The sequence below is a fragment of the Oncorhynchus clarkii genome, chromosome 9 (genome assembly GCF_045791955.1).
Source record: "Oncorhynchus clarkii lewisi isolate Uvic-CL-2024 chromosome 9, UVic_Ocla_1.0, whole genome shotgun sequence".
In the NCBI taxonomy this organism is placed as follows: domain Eukaryota; kingdom Metazoa; phylum Chordata; class Actinopteri; order Salmoniformes; family Salmonidae; genus Oncorhynchus; species Oncorhynchus clarkii.
In genome coordinates this window covers 20,043,453-20,057,738 of record NC_092155.1, presented here as the reverse complement: position 1 = coordinate 20,057,738, position 14,286 = coordinate 20,043,453, and the positions used below count along the sequence as shown (strand labels likewise).

Below are 14,286 nucleotides of genomic sequence, written 5' to 3'. Positions count from 1 at the left end.
TTGGCCAGGTAGCAGTTGTAAATGAGAACTTGTTCTCAACTAGCCTACCTGGTGAAATAAATAAATTAACTTTGTGTGTTTTTAATCACCATCCCAAAGAAAGAGGGCCACCAGGGGCTCCCCCCAACCAAATCTGTTACAACGCTCAAAAGCTAGAGCCAGCCTTCCAACATTACATGTACAAATACCTTGTTTGGAGAGGACACTATCAACCCAGAGTGACCAAACAAGATCAGTTTAAATATTTTATTAGGAAATGACACAGAAAGACATTCAGGGGACTCTTATAAAACCATGTAATTCAGTAGTACAGCTATACAAACCAATACAACCATTTACAGTATAGGTTACAATACATATGAATGTTTAATGAATTCTACTTTTCTAACTTACCAGGGGCCTAGAACTTCAAACATAGGGGTGCATTCAATAGGAACCAAAAGGGCCAAAACAGAGGGGGACTCAGTAGCATTAATGTGTCCATTAAGAAATGCTTGTTTTCACAGCAAAATGTTTTGCTTGTGCACACTAAATGAATAAACCCCACAACAATATGTATCTGCTGACCTTAAGACTGTGTCCCTACTTGCTTATGGACGGAATTATCTATAAAATAAATCTGCACCTGACAATGACACCTAACATTTCCACAACCAAGATCATGGTTATATTTAAAAGGGCAATCTGGTATTCAAACAAAGACCCAGCCACTTGTTTGGTTAAGAGCTGAGGCTGGAGAACTGTATATGACTAACCACTCTGAAATTCATAGACTGAGCCTTTGATAGATGGACTGACCATCTATAAGCTCAAAATGATAGTTGACCATGTTTTAAAGCTATAGTGTTTTCACAATTAGATTACTTAAACAATGGAGTAATAGGTTTATATTTGGAGCTCTGATTAACTTGTGTTTTTAGGTGGGAGTTAAAGGTCATCAGGCATTTAAGTTATATTCTTCGAGATTCAGTGGTTTAGCCTGCATCTAAATCTAAAAATCCCAAAATGTTGCAGAATCCGAGACTGCCCCTTTAAAAAAGACATTAGGCTGCATTTATACAGGCAGCACAATTTTCTTTTACACTGTCATTCAGCTTTGAAAAATACCTAAAAAATGTTTTTTTAAATTGTCAAATTACCAATTAGTTGAGGGGAAAAAATAAGAATTGGGCTGCCTGTCTAAACAGACACATAGATTTTTAGTATGGAAAAGATTAGCATTTATATTACCTGTCCATGCCAAGCAGACGTCGTGTCATTTTCCTGATTCCTGTGTACCTAAAATCTTTAACCCCAAGTTTCATACAACTGGTCCCAGCTCCCATCTTACCTGGTTAGGTTCCTGCAGGCGGTGCCAAGAACATCTCTCCAGAGATGCTTCCAGAGTGAGTGTATTATGGTGAGAACTGGGGATATGGCAATAAAGCTCTATCAAACCCATGACACCGAAATAAATTGATGGGCAGTGAAGGGGCAGATTGGCATAGTTCAATTGTGATTGAGCGCTTGAAGTCGAGGGGACACAGAACGTTATTTGACATTTGATCATTATCAAGCATTTATCCCCCTTCAAAATGGTTAAAGTATATTGAGAAGCAACTGATAATTCGCCATTGAATCATAAGATTAAGAATCTGCGATATGATTTAAAAATTTCTACACAATTCAGTTTTATTAAAATCATGTCCTGATTACAAATAAGAACGTTATCCACCTTAGTGTAACTCGCTACCATCAGCAAATATTTGTCCAACTAACATTTATTTTTTTTAAATAGTCCATCGTAGTGGTTTATTATGCTGTTGTACATTGTCGCAGAGCGCTACCTTTCCATAATCCATAACTTGGCATAATTTCAGACGATAGATTTAAATTTAAACTAGCATGGTTGTTCAAAGGAAACACGTGTTCATATTCAATCACGATTATTAACATCCTTTTCGTAATAACGTGTTGCAGCTTTCAATCATTCAATTTCAGAAATTAGATTTTAGAGCAAAAAGTTTGTATCATGACACGTTACAGTATATCAAGAGGACAAAATCATGTTAACGTAAAATAAAATCGCACAACTAAATGGCTCGTGGGAGCCTGAGACTAAAAACATAGCTAAAGCACAATACTAAAACAATGCAAAAAATATAAGGAAACAATACAAGTGTAATAAAAGGGTTTTAAATGACGAGGTCATGCATTACAATTCCTCCTGAGAACGAAACGCGCTCAGCCAGACGAGGGGGGTAAATTGCTGTGTGCATCAGGAGACGACGACGCAGATCTTGTTGAAATATTTAAACCTGGAAAGAGAGCAAACCACACACACGTCAACCGCCCATTACACCCGCAGCGAACACGTGTTTCATTTATAAACAATCTACATTCATCTTTCTATTCTCATCAGCAACTTCAATCTGAATGGTCAAATTAATTCTCTATATCAGTTCCTCACTTTTACCAATACATGATTTATGTTTAGCTCAATCGTTGCCTACAAACCAGCAGTGCCAACGAGAGGATTAAGAATTACGATTTTTCGCAGAGCTCTCTTACACATGCTTTTTCTCCCAGTTCAAGGTTTAGGTTTAGCGAAGAGCGACTGTCAGACCATTCCTCTCAGAACTGAGGCATGAAGCCCATCTAAAGAGCGCATCAAGTGACCTTGGACCCTCCATATAGAGGATAGGTACTACTTCACCTCCCATTAGAATGTTTGTAGCGCAGGCCTATTCTCACCTTGAGTCAAACGCCGGTGTACGCTGCTTAGTAATAGCGAGCCGCAGGCGGCGGCGGCAACCTGTCGGCGTAGGGGTCTCTGGTACGTGGTAGGTTGTACATCGCGGGCCGAGAGATGGGAGAGAGTCGGGAACGCTCATAGGAGTAACCGTTACCGGCGGGGGGCATGGGGGGAGGAGGGGCCCTCCGAATGGGACTGCGGTCCCTGGCGTAGTACGCAGAGGGGGGGGGAGGGAGGGGGCGACGCTCATATGGATCGAGGCCAGAGGTCATGAAACGCTCCCTGACCATGGAAGAGGGGGGCGGGGGAGGAGGGGGTAAGGAGCCTACACGCCTCTCATCATAGGTCATTATGCCGTAAGGGGCAGGGCGAGCCCTGTATTTCTCATAGTAATCCACCACAGCATAGCTCTGCCTCTCGCGCTCATAAGCACGCTCTGGGTAAGGGGCTCGTCTAGGGGGAGGGGGTGGTGGAGGGGGGGCAGGGTACCCGTGATGAGGGGGTGGGTGACGACCTCTTAGATAGCTAGGGGGTGGAGGATCATGCCTCTCCCCGGGGTAGCCACGGGGGGGCCAGTACCCCCCCCTCTCAGGTGGGGGTGGGGGGTAGTCGTCTTCCTCCTCGTACCTGGGACGGCTCTTTGATATCTGAACATGGATACGTTTCCCTATTAGGGAAAGAAATGCCAAAGAACATGATTAGGTGGAAGACCAGTAGTTGCCACATTTCTAAATGTGTAACCTTCTCAAAGAGCATAACACTAAAAAAATCTTACCCTGGAATTCAATGTTGTCTAATCCCTTGATGGCATCCATAGCCTCGTCGGAGTTGTCCATGTGTACAAACGCAAAGTTTTTGACAATAGCACATTCAGAGACTGTGCCATACTCCTCGAACAAAGTGCGGAGCTCATCATCGTTGCCTTTCTCCACGTTTGTCACGTGGAGTTTGACGGCTCCCTGGTTCTTCCCGCGACTAGCCTCGACATTTATCGCCGTGCCATGCAGCTTGTAGAGGTGCAGGCTGCGGATGGCTTTGGTGGCAGATTTACGGTCGTCCATGTGGACGAAAGCAAAATTCTTGACGATGGCGCATTCTGTGACGGCACCGTACTGGGAGAACAACACCTGAATTTCATCCTTGTCTGCCTCCCGAGGGAGGTTCCCAATGAAGATCTTGACCATACTTGAAGCAGTGTTGTAGAAAGCCTGATGTGAGGGGGGGAAAGCTTAATGAGACTATGCGAACCAGCGAGATTGTCATTTAAACTAAATACAGTGGTGCACTTGTTATCGGCATCAAGCATGGGGGCTAGTAATCTAGTAGAATGTTAGCTAACCACTTTCGACAGAAACCGATCTCGAAACGTTTATTATTTCAGCAATATTATCATGTCCAAATTTTATAGAAGCAAAAATGAAAATTCATAGAAAACGGCGTCGAATATTGTAAATCTCGTTGTCTTGCTACATTACCTAGGTAAAGTAGCTAATTTAGCTAGCTTGCCACCCCAATACGCACGTACCCGTTCGAGAAACGATACTCCAAAATATTTTATTGCAAAACAGAATATTCTTCAATGCGGGTAGACAGAGTTCATACCTCGAGTCAATTTCAAATGTTTTAGCAGTAGCTATGTATTTTCTATTGACCAAGAAAGATTGAATGGAACGCTTACCTCAATCAGTTAGCAGCTTCACGGTCGTGAAAAAAATGGCTACACCGGCGTGCTAAAGAAGCCCGCCTACAGAGATGCGTCAACACAGCTGATTGGTTAGACAACCGTTGTTCATTGATTAGCCTGGGAATGGACCAATGGAACAACATCCACGTTTATTCGAGTAATTCAGACCACCAATGACACTTCAAGTTGTTACAATGTAGCCAACACACAACGAGTAGGCCAGCGATACCGACCACCTCTGTCTGTGACATGAATTAGTTAGCTATAAATGTATAATACTAAATAGTTTGTAGGGTTGTTTAATATCCTAGTTAGGTACATATGAATATACTACTATTCGAACCAACTAATTCAAATGGTATTACATATCTTAGCTTGCCTGTTATCCGTATTTTATTTAACAAACGTTTTTCTGTTTAAAAAAAAAAACTTTATTACCGCCATTATCTGTCGGGCTATGTGTTGCATGCAACCATCAGTTTCACTGCTTCTGATTTTTTTGGGCATTCTGATTAGATGGCAGTCAATTGAAGTAAACTCTCCTTTCCCAAAACAGATCACTTGACACGCAACTGAATCACAGAATTACTTGGTTTAATTTATACTGCGTCTTTTAAGACCGTACTCACACGGACATAAAATAGATATATGGGCCCGTCTGTTACTGAAAAGCGTAAGGAAGTTGCATGGAGCCTTCAAAGGTGAACGCATAAAACAGACGTTCCCTAAGCATCTCATGCTATTTGGAAATTACATAATTTCCCATCACAGGATCAAGGCAAGCAGCAGTCACTGCCACTGGGGGTGCTGTTTCGGGTGCTGCTGACGTAACGATCGTCCTCTTGTCGTTTTTTGCTGTCCAGTTCCCTCCAACACTCGTTATAGTAGGTACACAACTTGGCGTGTCAGTAGACAATTCGCTGTACCCGTTCAAGTAGACAAAGCAAGTCAATCGTTGGACACAGTTTTACTGGAGCCTGACCTTTTGAGACGCTGCGGGCAAAACAACTATTCTTACCACCGAGATAAAGACCATTTCAAGTTGGATATTCACGCTTTCAAACCTCAATCCACTTGAGCCACAGACACCAAGTAAGTGTCATGATGTTGGAAAACTGCGCACAACATTGCACAGGTCTTATTTTCACAATTTGGACATTCATTTGCTAATTAACCAACGCGGATAAGCATGTGGAAATGTGAGCAGCATTTTCTATTCCTAGTTGAATTAGTTAAGAGTGTAAACGAAAGGACACTTTTTACATTAACATTTCAATTGCTGACCTACTGACTTCAAACAAGGTTCAGAATGTCCATTGACTACCCTTATATTGCACACCCTTTAGTTTGTCGATGTTCATCGCACATGATTTTTCTAACTTTTTAATTTGAGAATGTCCATGGACTGTCAGAGATGAGCGGTAACGTGAATGATCCCGGAGCAGCTGGCGGGAGCCCTGGGGAGAGTTCTCTTTTCTTTGTGAAGGGCAGGGCACCCTGGAATGGGTTTACCTTGAGAGAGGGGCCCTGGAAATCATTGCGGTTTCAGCGTCGTCCAGTGAGCGGCTCTCTGGCCCTTAAATCCGGGGGAGAGGGTGTAAATCTCATGCCGGTCCATACCCATATCAGCAGCAGGTATCCCAAAATGAACAGCCTCTGGCACATAATGTAGGTAAGGGAAGTTGGCAAAAAAAGATACTTAACTTCGGGATAAGGATTGGCTCGAATGGCAGGGTCGGTCAGGTCGGAGAATTTGTCGGAGGAGGGAGGCCAACATCTGATGTGGGTAGTGCCATCCACGCCCATTGATTTGCTGCGGAACCATAAAACGGACAGAAGAAGCCTAGGATCCCACTGGGCACGGATCACTGAATGTCAACTTGATAAAATTCAAAAAGGAGCGTACCCACCTGTCACGGTCACACTCAAATCACCCGTGGTGTGACTGTGACCCCCTCATGTCAAAGTGAGGAAAATCAATGAAGCGCTAGTAAAGGTGGTTCCTATGGCTCTGTCCCGGAGGGCTGACTGGGAAAGCAAATTATTGAAAGGGGATGATTATTTTGTTGCTTCTTCCGACACCCGGGCAATTGTGCAGATAGATACTGCGAGGGGTAGTTGGATTTAGGCCAGTAAGTATTGCACTGGCTTTTGATGTCGATTGGGTGTAAAAAGCCAGTTAAAGTCCGCTGAAGGTTAGTATCGGCGACTGATGTCCAGTTAGTAAGACAAAAGCCTCTGATACCACCGGGCGTGACTCGAATGGATGTCAATTTGATGATATGACTGTAGCATGCTACCCTTCGCGGTCGCACTCAAACCACCTTCGGGGTGGCTGTGACCCCCTCAGGTCAAAGTGAGAATTCGATGAAGCGGGGGTAAACGGCGGGGCATATTTAAGAGTTTCGAGGTAGCCAAATGCCTCGTCATCTAATTAGTGACGCGCATGAATGGATGAACGAGATTCCCACAGTCCCTAGCTACTATCTAGTGAAACCACAGCCAAGGGAACGGGCTTGACAGAATCAGCGGGGGGCACTCAGACTGAGCAGGGGCGGCCAGACTTGGGCTGGAGGTTGGATACCTAGTCTGAGCGGAAAAAAGCGGACGGGTCACCAGGTGCACAGAGCTTGTTTCAGGTAATCAGGTGCACAAGGACGCTTCCGAGGCGGGGGGCACTCCGAACCCAAGCAGGGGAGGCCGGACTCGGGGGCAGCACTCAGGCCGGAGGTTGGAGTGGGAGAGCAGTCCGAGAGCAGAAAAAAAGCAGGCGGGTTACCAAGTGCACAGAGGCTGTTTAGAATTAGACGTCTACAGTCCCGCTGTCAGGAACCACATGCCACTCGTAACCAGTTACAGGCTCTGTGCACCTGGTCCCTGACAGCGGGACTGTAGACGTCTTAGTAATTCCAGGAGCTACACTCTAAGACCAAGTAAGAGGGGTGTTGACCGAGGAGGGAAAGTAGATGTGAAGGCCTGTAGTTCCAGGGAGTGGGCAGGCAGGGAGTGTAGGCCTAGAGGCCAGGAGTCAGAGGTCACCAGGTCAATGGGTGCCTGCCTAGAGGTCAGGAAGACCCAGGGAGAAGGCCCAAGTTAATATGTGAGTGACCAAGGAGCTATTGAAATTAGAATGTTTACAAAATTCATAGGAGTAATGGTTAAAGAGCTATTGAAATGAGAACATTTTGATTTGTCACTGTTGACGGTCCCTAAATGCTGTTGGTGGACGTAAGGAAAACTACAGGGGAATATCCGTCAAATATCCAACCTGAATCTGTCTTTACCTCGATCAGCTTACCCAACTTTACAGGATAGATATAGAAACTTTGGAAGTGAACATTCAGAATGGTTTAGTTATCAGTAAAATCTTAATTAAGATAGTCTTGTTAGTGCTTACGACATTTGCAGATTATGATATGTAACATGAACACCTATGAAAAAGGCTACATTCAAAGCACAGTGGAATGACTTTCAACCAATGGATGTTTGAGGAAATGCTGACTGAGGTGGAATGATGCAATTCTGACGTCTCAAAATAACAATGTTAAAGCAAATATCAAAAGCACCTTAATTTAGGACTGCTTTAAGGAAATACCCTGAACATTGTCCCTATGAAATAATAGTTTTTCATGCCATCACTGACATCCCATCTGCGCTGTTATTCTGTATAGTATTAATTTATTTAGTGCCAGAATAACAAAAGGTAGAATATTCCTCTGTTTTTCTCTTAGACCAAGTTAACCAGAAAGTGAAAGACAACATCCCTTCAATTGCATCAGCCATCATAAGATCCATCATGGAGGTGTCTCACACCGTGGAAACAGAGGAGCTGATGACATGCCTCCAGATCCAGCTCTACACTGCATATTGCCCCTGGACACAAGTACCAGGCTGAGGACCCAGTGAGGCAATTGTGCATTGAGTTTCTTTCATGGATTACTTTTACTACAATAACAGCCATATTGTATTATTTTCTCTTTAATTAGAAGCAGTTTTCTTAAAATGCTTAACATTCTGAAAGCTTAAATCAAAATGTTGACTGTGGCAACAAGCTATCAGTACCTCAAATGTTTTTATATTCTACCTTATAACCTACTCCTCAAGTATTATTCACTGTTACGTTATTTTATAAAATGTGAAACTAAAGCTTGTGAATATTACCCTTTTTCATGATACCCAAATAAGAGCAAGTATCAGAATTCAATGAAGGACGATGTTAGGGTGGGGGAAGGATATTGTTATGTCACCGTTTTGTAAATGTTGATTATAATAATTAAACCGTTTGATTTGATTATCGTGTTAAAGGCTTTGGCAAGTACAAGCAACAACATTTTTACCTGTGAGGAACAAAGGCACATTCTGAAAAACTGGCTATACCTGTATATGTTTTAGTCTACCTGCATGTGAGATGATATGACCCCTATTTTCTCTATCTTGGAGCTGAAGTTAGTGAGCCAGTCAAACGATGTAAAATTAAATTGCTCACATCTTCTCACAATCATATTTATTCATTGAGTGCCTAGCTGAATCACAATAGGCCATAGTAACTTCAAATGAAAGGACTTGTAGTCGGTGAAGACATTTTGGCAAGGTCCCCTATCCCTAGGTGACTATCAACCCCTCTTCCACTCTCTTGCCTGGCAAATTTAACCAGAAATAGAACTATGCAGGCAAAGAAGGAGAAGAGAAGGCAACTAGCTCTGAAGCCAGTATGGCCCAGCACAACTTGGGCCTGGACCTGAATGTGTTCATGCTCATCTACCTGCAGGAGGTAACCCCCTTTCAGCCACCCCTCCTGGAAACAGTGGTAGACTCCAGAGTCAGACAGAGAGGCCTGGTGGATGAGGTAGCCGTTTCTCCCTTGAGAGATCCAGAGAGTGGGAGCTGTTCTTCTGGAGAAGGTCCAGCTGGGTTAGAGGCAGTGCATCTCGTTCCCAGTATACAGGGCTGTGGGCAGGGAGGTCATCAGAAATAATATAAAAGATATTAGAACCAATACTGCAATGTAGTACCATTGTTAGACTGGTAGTTGGATCTGAAATATCCCGTTATACTTTAATAACATACATGAATCATCCATTATAAATGCATAAATGTGTCGACTGATTGGTGTGTAGTAGGTGGCTTATTGCAAGCTTAAAGAGCCCCTGAAGAGGAAACAGGCATCAGCTCACCTGTACACAGAGACAGAGGGACAGAGCAGCACAGTATCCAAGGAGGCTGTGATGTCAACAGGCTTCAGGAGTGACCGATGGAGGATCCGCGGAGTGGGAATGTCTTCCTAGACATGCATACAAGAGGTCGGACAGTCCTGGCAACATGTTTCTATGATGACCTCTTGACCCAGGACAATGGAGAAAGCTTGTAATTTCTCTAGACGTCTCTGAACCACCCCAGACCGAAGGGCCGCACCCGGGATCCCCTCTCCTGTGCTCACATTGAAGACCTGTGCATAGCACAACCTAAGTAGAACAAAGGAAGTTAGGAAACAGCACTTCTAGTGGCTGTAATGACACCACACCTCTTACTGTTACAGATAGAGAAACTTAAACCTGTAGTAGTCTGCTGCTCTTGCCTCTGAGGCAAATCCACTCACACAGGTCAAACTTTGTCATGCATTGATGGCAATGGGACACAGTGTGAAAATGTTGCTTAAATATAAGTAAGGCTATGTCTCCAATGTAACTACACTCACCCAATCCTCTTCCTCTCTCCAAGTTCCCCACAGAAGTTTAAACCCTGCCACGCACCCCATACCGTGAACACCTCCCCCAGCCTCACTTAAGTTTTCCCTGGGCAATTGCCCATGGTGGGATGCGTGTGATATCTGCACTTCACTAAACATCCTGCACCTCAAACTGAGCCAGGGTCACATCCCGCACCTGGCAGGTATAGAGTCCAGACCCAGGTGTCAGTGAAGACAAGGTTGTGCTCTCCACCTCTGAGGCGTGACTAGAGGTCATTATCAGTCAAAAACTGTGCCAGAGGGTCGCTGGTCTGATGTGGTCAGAGGTTAAGGGTTGCGCACGGGCAGAAAGAGGCAGGAGGTTCACTGGCGAGCATGCTGAGTTTAGATGCGAGGTAAGTCCTGTGTCTCAAAGGCGGAGGCAGGAGCCTGAGGGCGAGTCTGGCTGGCCACCATAAGGGAGGATTGAAAAACCTATACACCCCCTGGTTCTATCCTGACCAGAGCTCTGTATTGGATATTGGAGTATAGTCACAGAGCTCTCCATAGATTGATGTTCCTTCTTTGCCTGCTTGGAGCTCTCTGCAGACCCAAGCCAAACCTTTGCCTGTTGGTTTCGGAGTGCTCCAAGTCCACAGCAGGTAACACTAGGGGAGATTCACTCTTTCACAGTTGGTGGTGTCAGCCTTCAGCAGACTGGTGGGGGCTCTACTGGTCTGGATCACTATTGGAGATGAGCTGTAGCCTGTGTCCAAGATTCCCTGGATGGTCCACTTGATCAAAGGGTGTAGGGAGGAACCAGGGCAGACCAGAGTGGCAGGGTTAAGGCTGAGTAGGGCCAGAGTACAAGTCTTCCCAGTGCCACACTCAACCAATGTGGCTTCAGAAGGAGAAACACAATGCCACACCCCAGACAGGAGCATGACCAATAAGCTCACAACAGCACACTCCATGGTCCCGTAGGGCTATCTCCAAGTATTTCTATGATATGTACAGTTGAAGTCAGACGTTTACATACACCTTAGCCAAATACATTTAAACTCAGTTTCACAATTCCTGACATTTAATCCTAGTAAAAAAATCCCTGTTTTAGGTCAGCTAGGATCACCATTTTATTTTAAGAATGTGAAATGTCAGAATAATAGTTGAGAGAATGATATATTTCAGCTTTTACTTCCTTCATCACATTCCCAGTGGGTCAGAAGTTTACATACACTCAATTAGTATTTGGTAGCATTGCCTTTAAATTGGCCTAGAGGGGAAGAGATGGGAGAAATAGGATGGAGACAAGTTTAATTATAAAGGGTCTACTAAGCAGGGGAAAATGTGTCCATACAATTAAAAATAAATCCGACATTTAGTATAAACGACCAGACAATCTAATATTTTCATTATAGACACCTCCATAATTTCACAATTCCACTTAAAATAATTTCACAATACCTTTGAGCAGAATTCCACTTCCCTACCAACCTCTTGTGCAAGGAAAGAACACGAGGCCTAGAGGATGGTAGAAACAAGACGGGGATCAGTTGGATTGAAAAGGATACAAAAAAAAAGATACTAAGCATGGGGCAAAGTATGTCAAATGGGATTTAAAGTAGGTGAGGGGGATTGGCAGAATGTTCTTAAAACATGTAATCCACTGTTTCATTTGATAAATTATACTTCTGTATAAATTATCAATTAATGTAACATTACCTCCATATATCCTCATTGGACAGTATAAGACACCCAGGCTTACTTACCTCAGAACAGCAGTCTCCTACAGTACAGTGTGTCCACAACACCAATCCACAGATCATGGTTCTAACAACCTACAAAAAGCAGGTGCTAAGAACAGGGCTAATACTGTCATAAATGCGAGAGCAAAAACCAAAACATGAAATATATTTAAGAGTGTGACGGTGAGGAACATGGTAGGGTATCTAGTGGTTGAGTGATGGGAAGCGTCATTGAGCAATTAAGCGCTTTGAGATCACAAGAGATGACATTTTGAACTTTGCGATGGCAAATGTATAAAGTGGGTAATTTCCCCCATTACTTACAGACTAAAACGTATTTTCAGTAGAATGGACTGAAATGGCATAGATTAAGTTAGTGCTGATGCATATTGGCTTCCCATGACGACAAAAAGTATTTTGTCTGAAATCAAAACGTCATCTGTAAAGAAAAGAAAATCATACATAAACGCAGCTTTGGGGTATCTTGGTATAAAAATCGGCATATCATTTAACAAAAAATGTCTAACAAATCAAATATACATTGGTAGTTAAGTTAAATCACTATACCGACAGTTACGTCGCAAAAGGTCTTGAATACCGGTAAATACCACCTATAGCCAAGACCAAACCAATTAAAGCGAAGTTATACTTAAAACGTTATTGTGTGGTTTATTTCTCAAACTGTAGCTAGATACATCTCTTAAGTTTCTGAAAGATATCTCCACAATCTTCGCAACATTCAGGTTTACCAAAATTACATAAATTGCTCTTTAACTATTATTCAAATATTCCATTCATAAATGTCACAGTTTAGGTTTTCATCCATTAATTAACATTACTTTTTTTTTAAAGTATGGAGTGACCGCAAGCAATACAAAGTCTTCCAGTAAATCGCAGGTGAACGCAACGCAATCCGCCACAGGCGAAGTGGGGTATAGCGTCACGTGCATCAGGAGACAACGACAATCTTGGCAGATAATTTAAACCTGGAAAGAGAGCAAACCACACAAGTCAAAGCGCATTGTACTCATGGATGAACGCGCTCAGGTTCAGAAAAATGCCCTGCATTCTTTATAAAGATATATTACGATTTGACATTGTTCAGTTGAAGCAGATTTGGAGAGTTTATGAAGGCTAAGGAGATGGAGAAACAATGTCCTTGGACATTAAGCCTCAACGTGAGGTTATCCCCAATTCAATATATAAAAATTTAAAAAAAATTGAGCTAGATAGGGAGTGGACTTGCATAGTATAATACCCTGTCTCTGATATCTCACCTTGAGTCAAACACCAGTGTGCGTTCAGTAAGAGTAGTGTGCAGGAGGCAGTGGAGGGACCCTGTCAGCGTAGGGGTCCCTGGAACGTGGTAGGTTGTACATTGCAGGCCTGGACAGAGGAGAGAGCTGGAAGCGCTCATAGGAGTAGCCGTTACCCATGCTGGGCATGGAGGGAGGAGAGGGTCTCCTGATGGGACTATGGTCACGGTGTAGTAGGAGGACAGAGGTGGGAGGGGGTGACGCTCATACCGGGCGAGAGAGGAGGACGCAAGGCGCGCCCTAACCATGGCAGAAGAGGGTGGTGGTGGGGGTATGGAGCCAACTCGCCTCTCATCTCCATAGCCTGAGAAGCAACGTAAAGGGCAGGGCGAGCTCTGTACTTCTCATAGTAATCCACCACCGCGTAGCTTTCCCTCTCGCGCTCATAAGCACGCTCTGGGGGGTATGGGGCTCGTCTAGGGGGAGGGGGTGAAGGGAGGCCAGGGTACCCCCCTGACATGCAACTTCTGTAATGAGGGGGTTCCGGCTCCCCCTGTCCACAGGGTAGCCGTGAGGTGCTGGCCAGTATGCGCCATTATTTGGTTGGGGGGCCATAATCCTCTTCCTCCCGTCTGGGACGTCTTTTTGATATCTGAACGTGAAGATGTCTGCCTAAAGAGGAAAACCATGATAACCAGTCAGACAGTGACACACAAAACTAAAGTCCATATTTAACATTGGAACTTCCCAACAGTTTAATAGTGAATATTAAATGAGGGTCTTTGTTTATTACCTTGGTAGTCAGAGTTGTCTAATCCCTCTATGGCATCCATGGCCTCATCAGAGTTGGACATGTGGACAAAAGCAAAGTTTTTGACAACAGCACATTCTGTGACTGTGCCATACTCCTCAAACAAGGTGCGGAGCGCATCTTCTTCGCCTTTCTCCACGTTAGCCACGTGAAGTTTCACCGGACCCTGGTTCTTTCCCCTGCTTGGCTCCACATTGATTGGCCTGCCATGAAGCTTTAAGAGGTGCAGGCTGCGGATGGCTTTGGTGGCAGACTTACGGTCATCCATGTGGACGCAGGCATAGTTTTTGAACTTTGCACATTCTGTCACTGCACCATGTTGAGTAAACAGAGCCTCGAGCTCATCCTTCTCGACCTCGTTAGGGAGGTTTCCAATAAAGATCTTCACCAT

General features: G+C 44.0%; 1 protein-coding gene, 1 long non-coding RNA gene and 1 pseudogene across 2 annotated transcripts; 1 reads left to right on the top strand and 2 right to left on the bottom strand.

Moving 5' to 3' along the window:
- Positions 1 to 232: 232 nt before the first annotated feature.
- LOC139416051 (RNA-binding protein 4.1-like) lies at positions 233 to 4,481 on the bottom strand. The gene is made up of 4 exons (XM_071164299.1): positions 4,413 to 4,481; positions 3,510 to 3,942; positions 2,734 to 3,401; positions 233 to 2,297 (listed from the first exon to the last, which is right to left on the bottom strand). Exons 2-3 carry the CDS (start codon positions 3,916 to 3,918, stop codon positions 2,761 to 2,763), a joined length of 1,050 nt encoding a protein of 349 aa, XP_071020400.1. The 5' UTR covers positions 3,919 to 3,942; positions 4,413 to 4,481; the 3' UTR covers positions 233 to 2,297; positions 2,734 to 2,760.
- Positions 4,482 to 5,265: 784 nt separating this feature from the next.
- On the top strand, positions 5,266 to 8,722 carry LOC139417149 (uncharacterized). Its single transcript, XR_011635163.1, has 3 exons — positions 5,266 to 5,510; positions 5,812 to 6,090; positions 8,150 to 8,722. It is a non-coding gene; the product is annotated as an uncharacterized lncRNA (long non-coding RNA).
- Positions 8,723 to 13,129: 4,407 nt separating this feature from the next.
- LOC139417148 (RNA-binding protein 4.1-like) lies at positions 13,130 to 14,286 on the bottom strand (annotated as a pseudogene).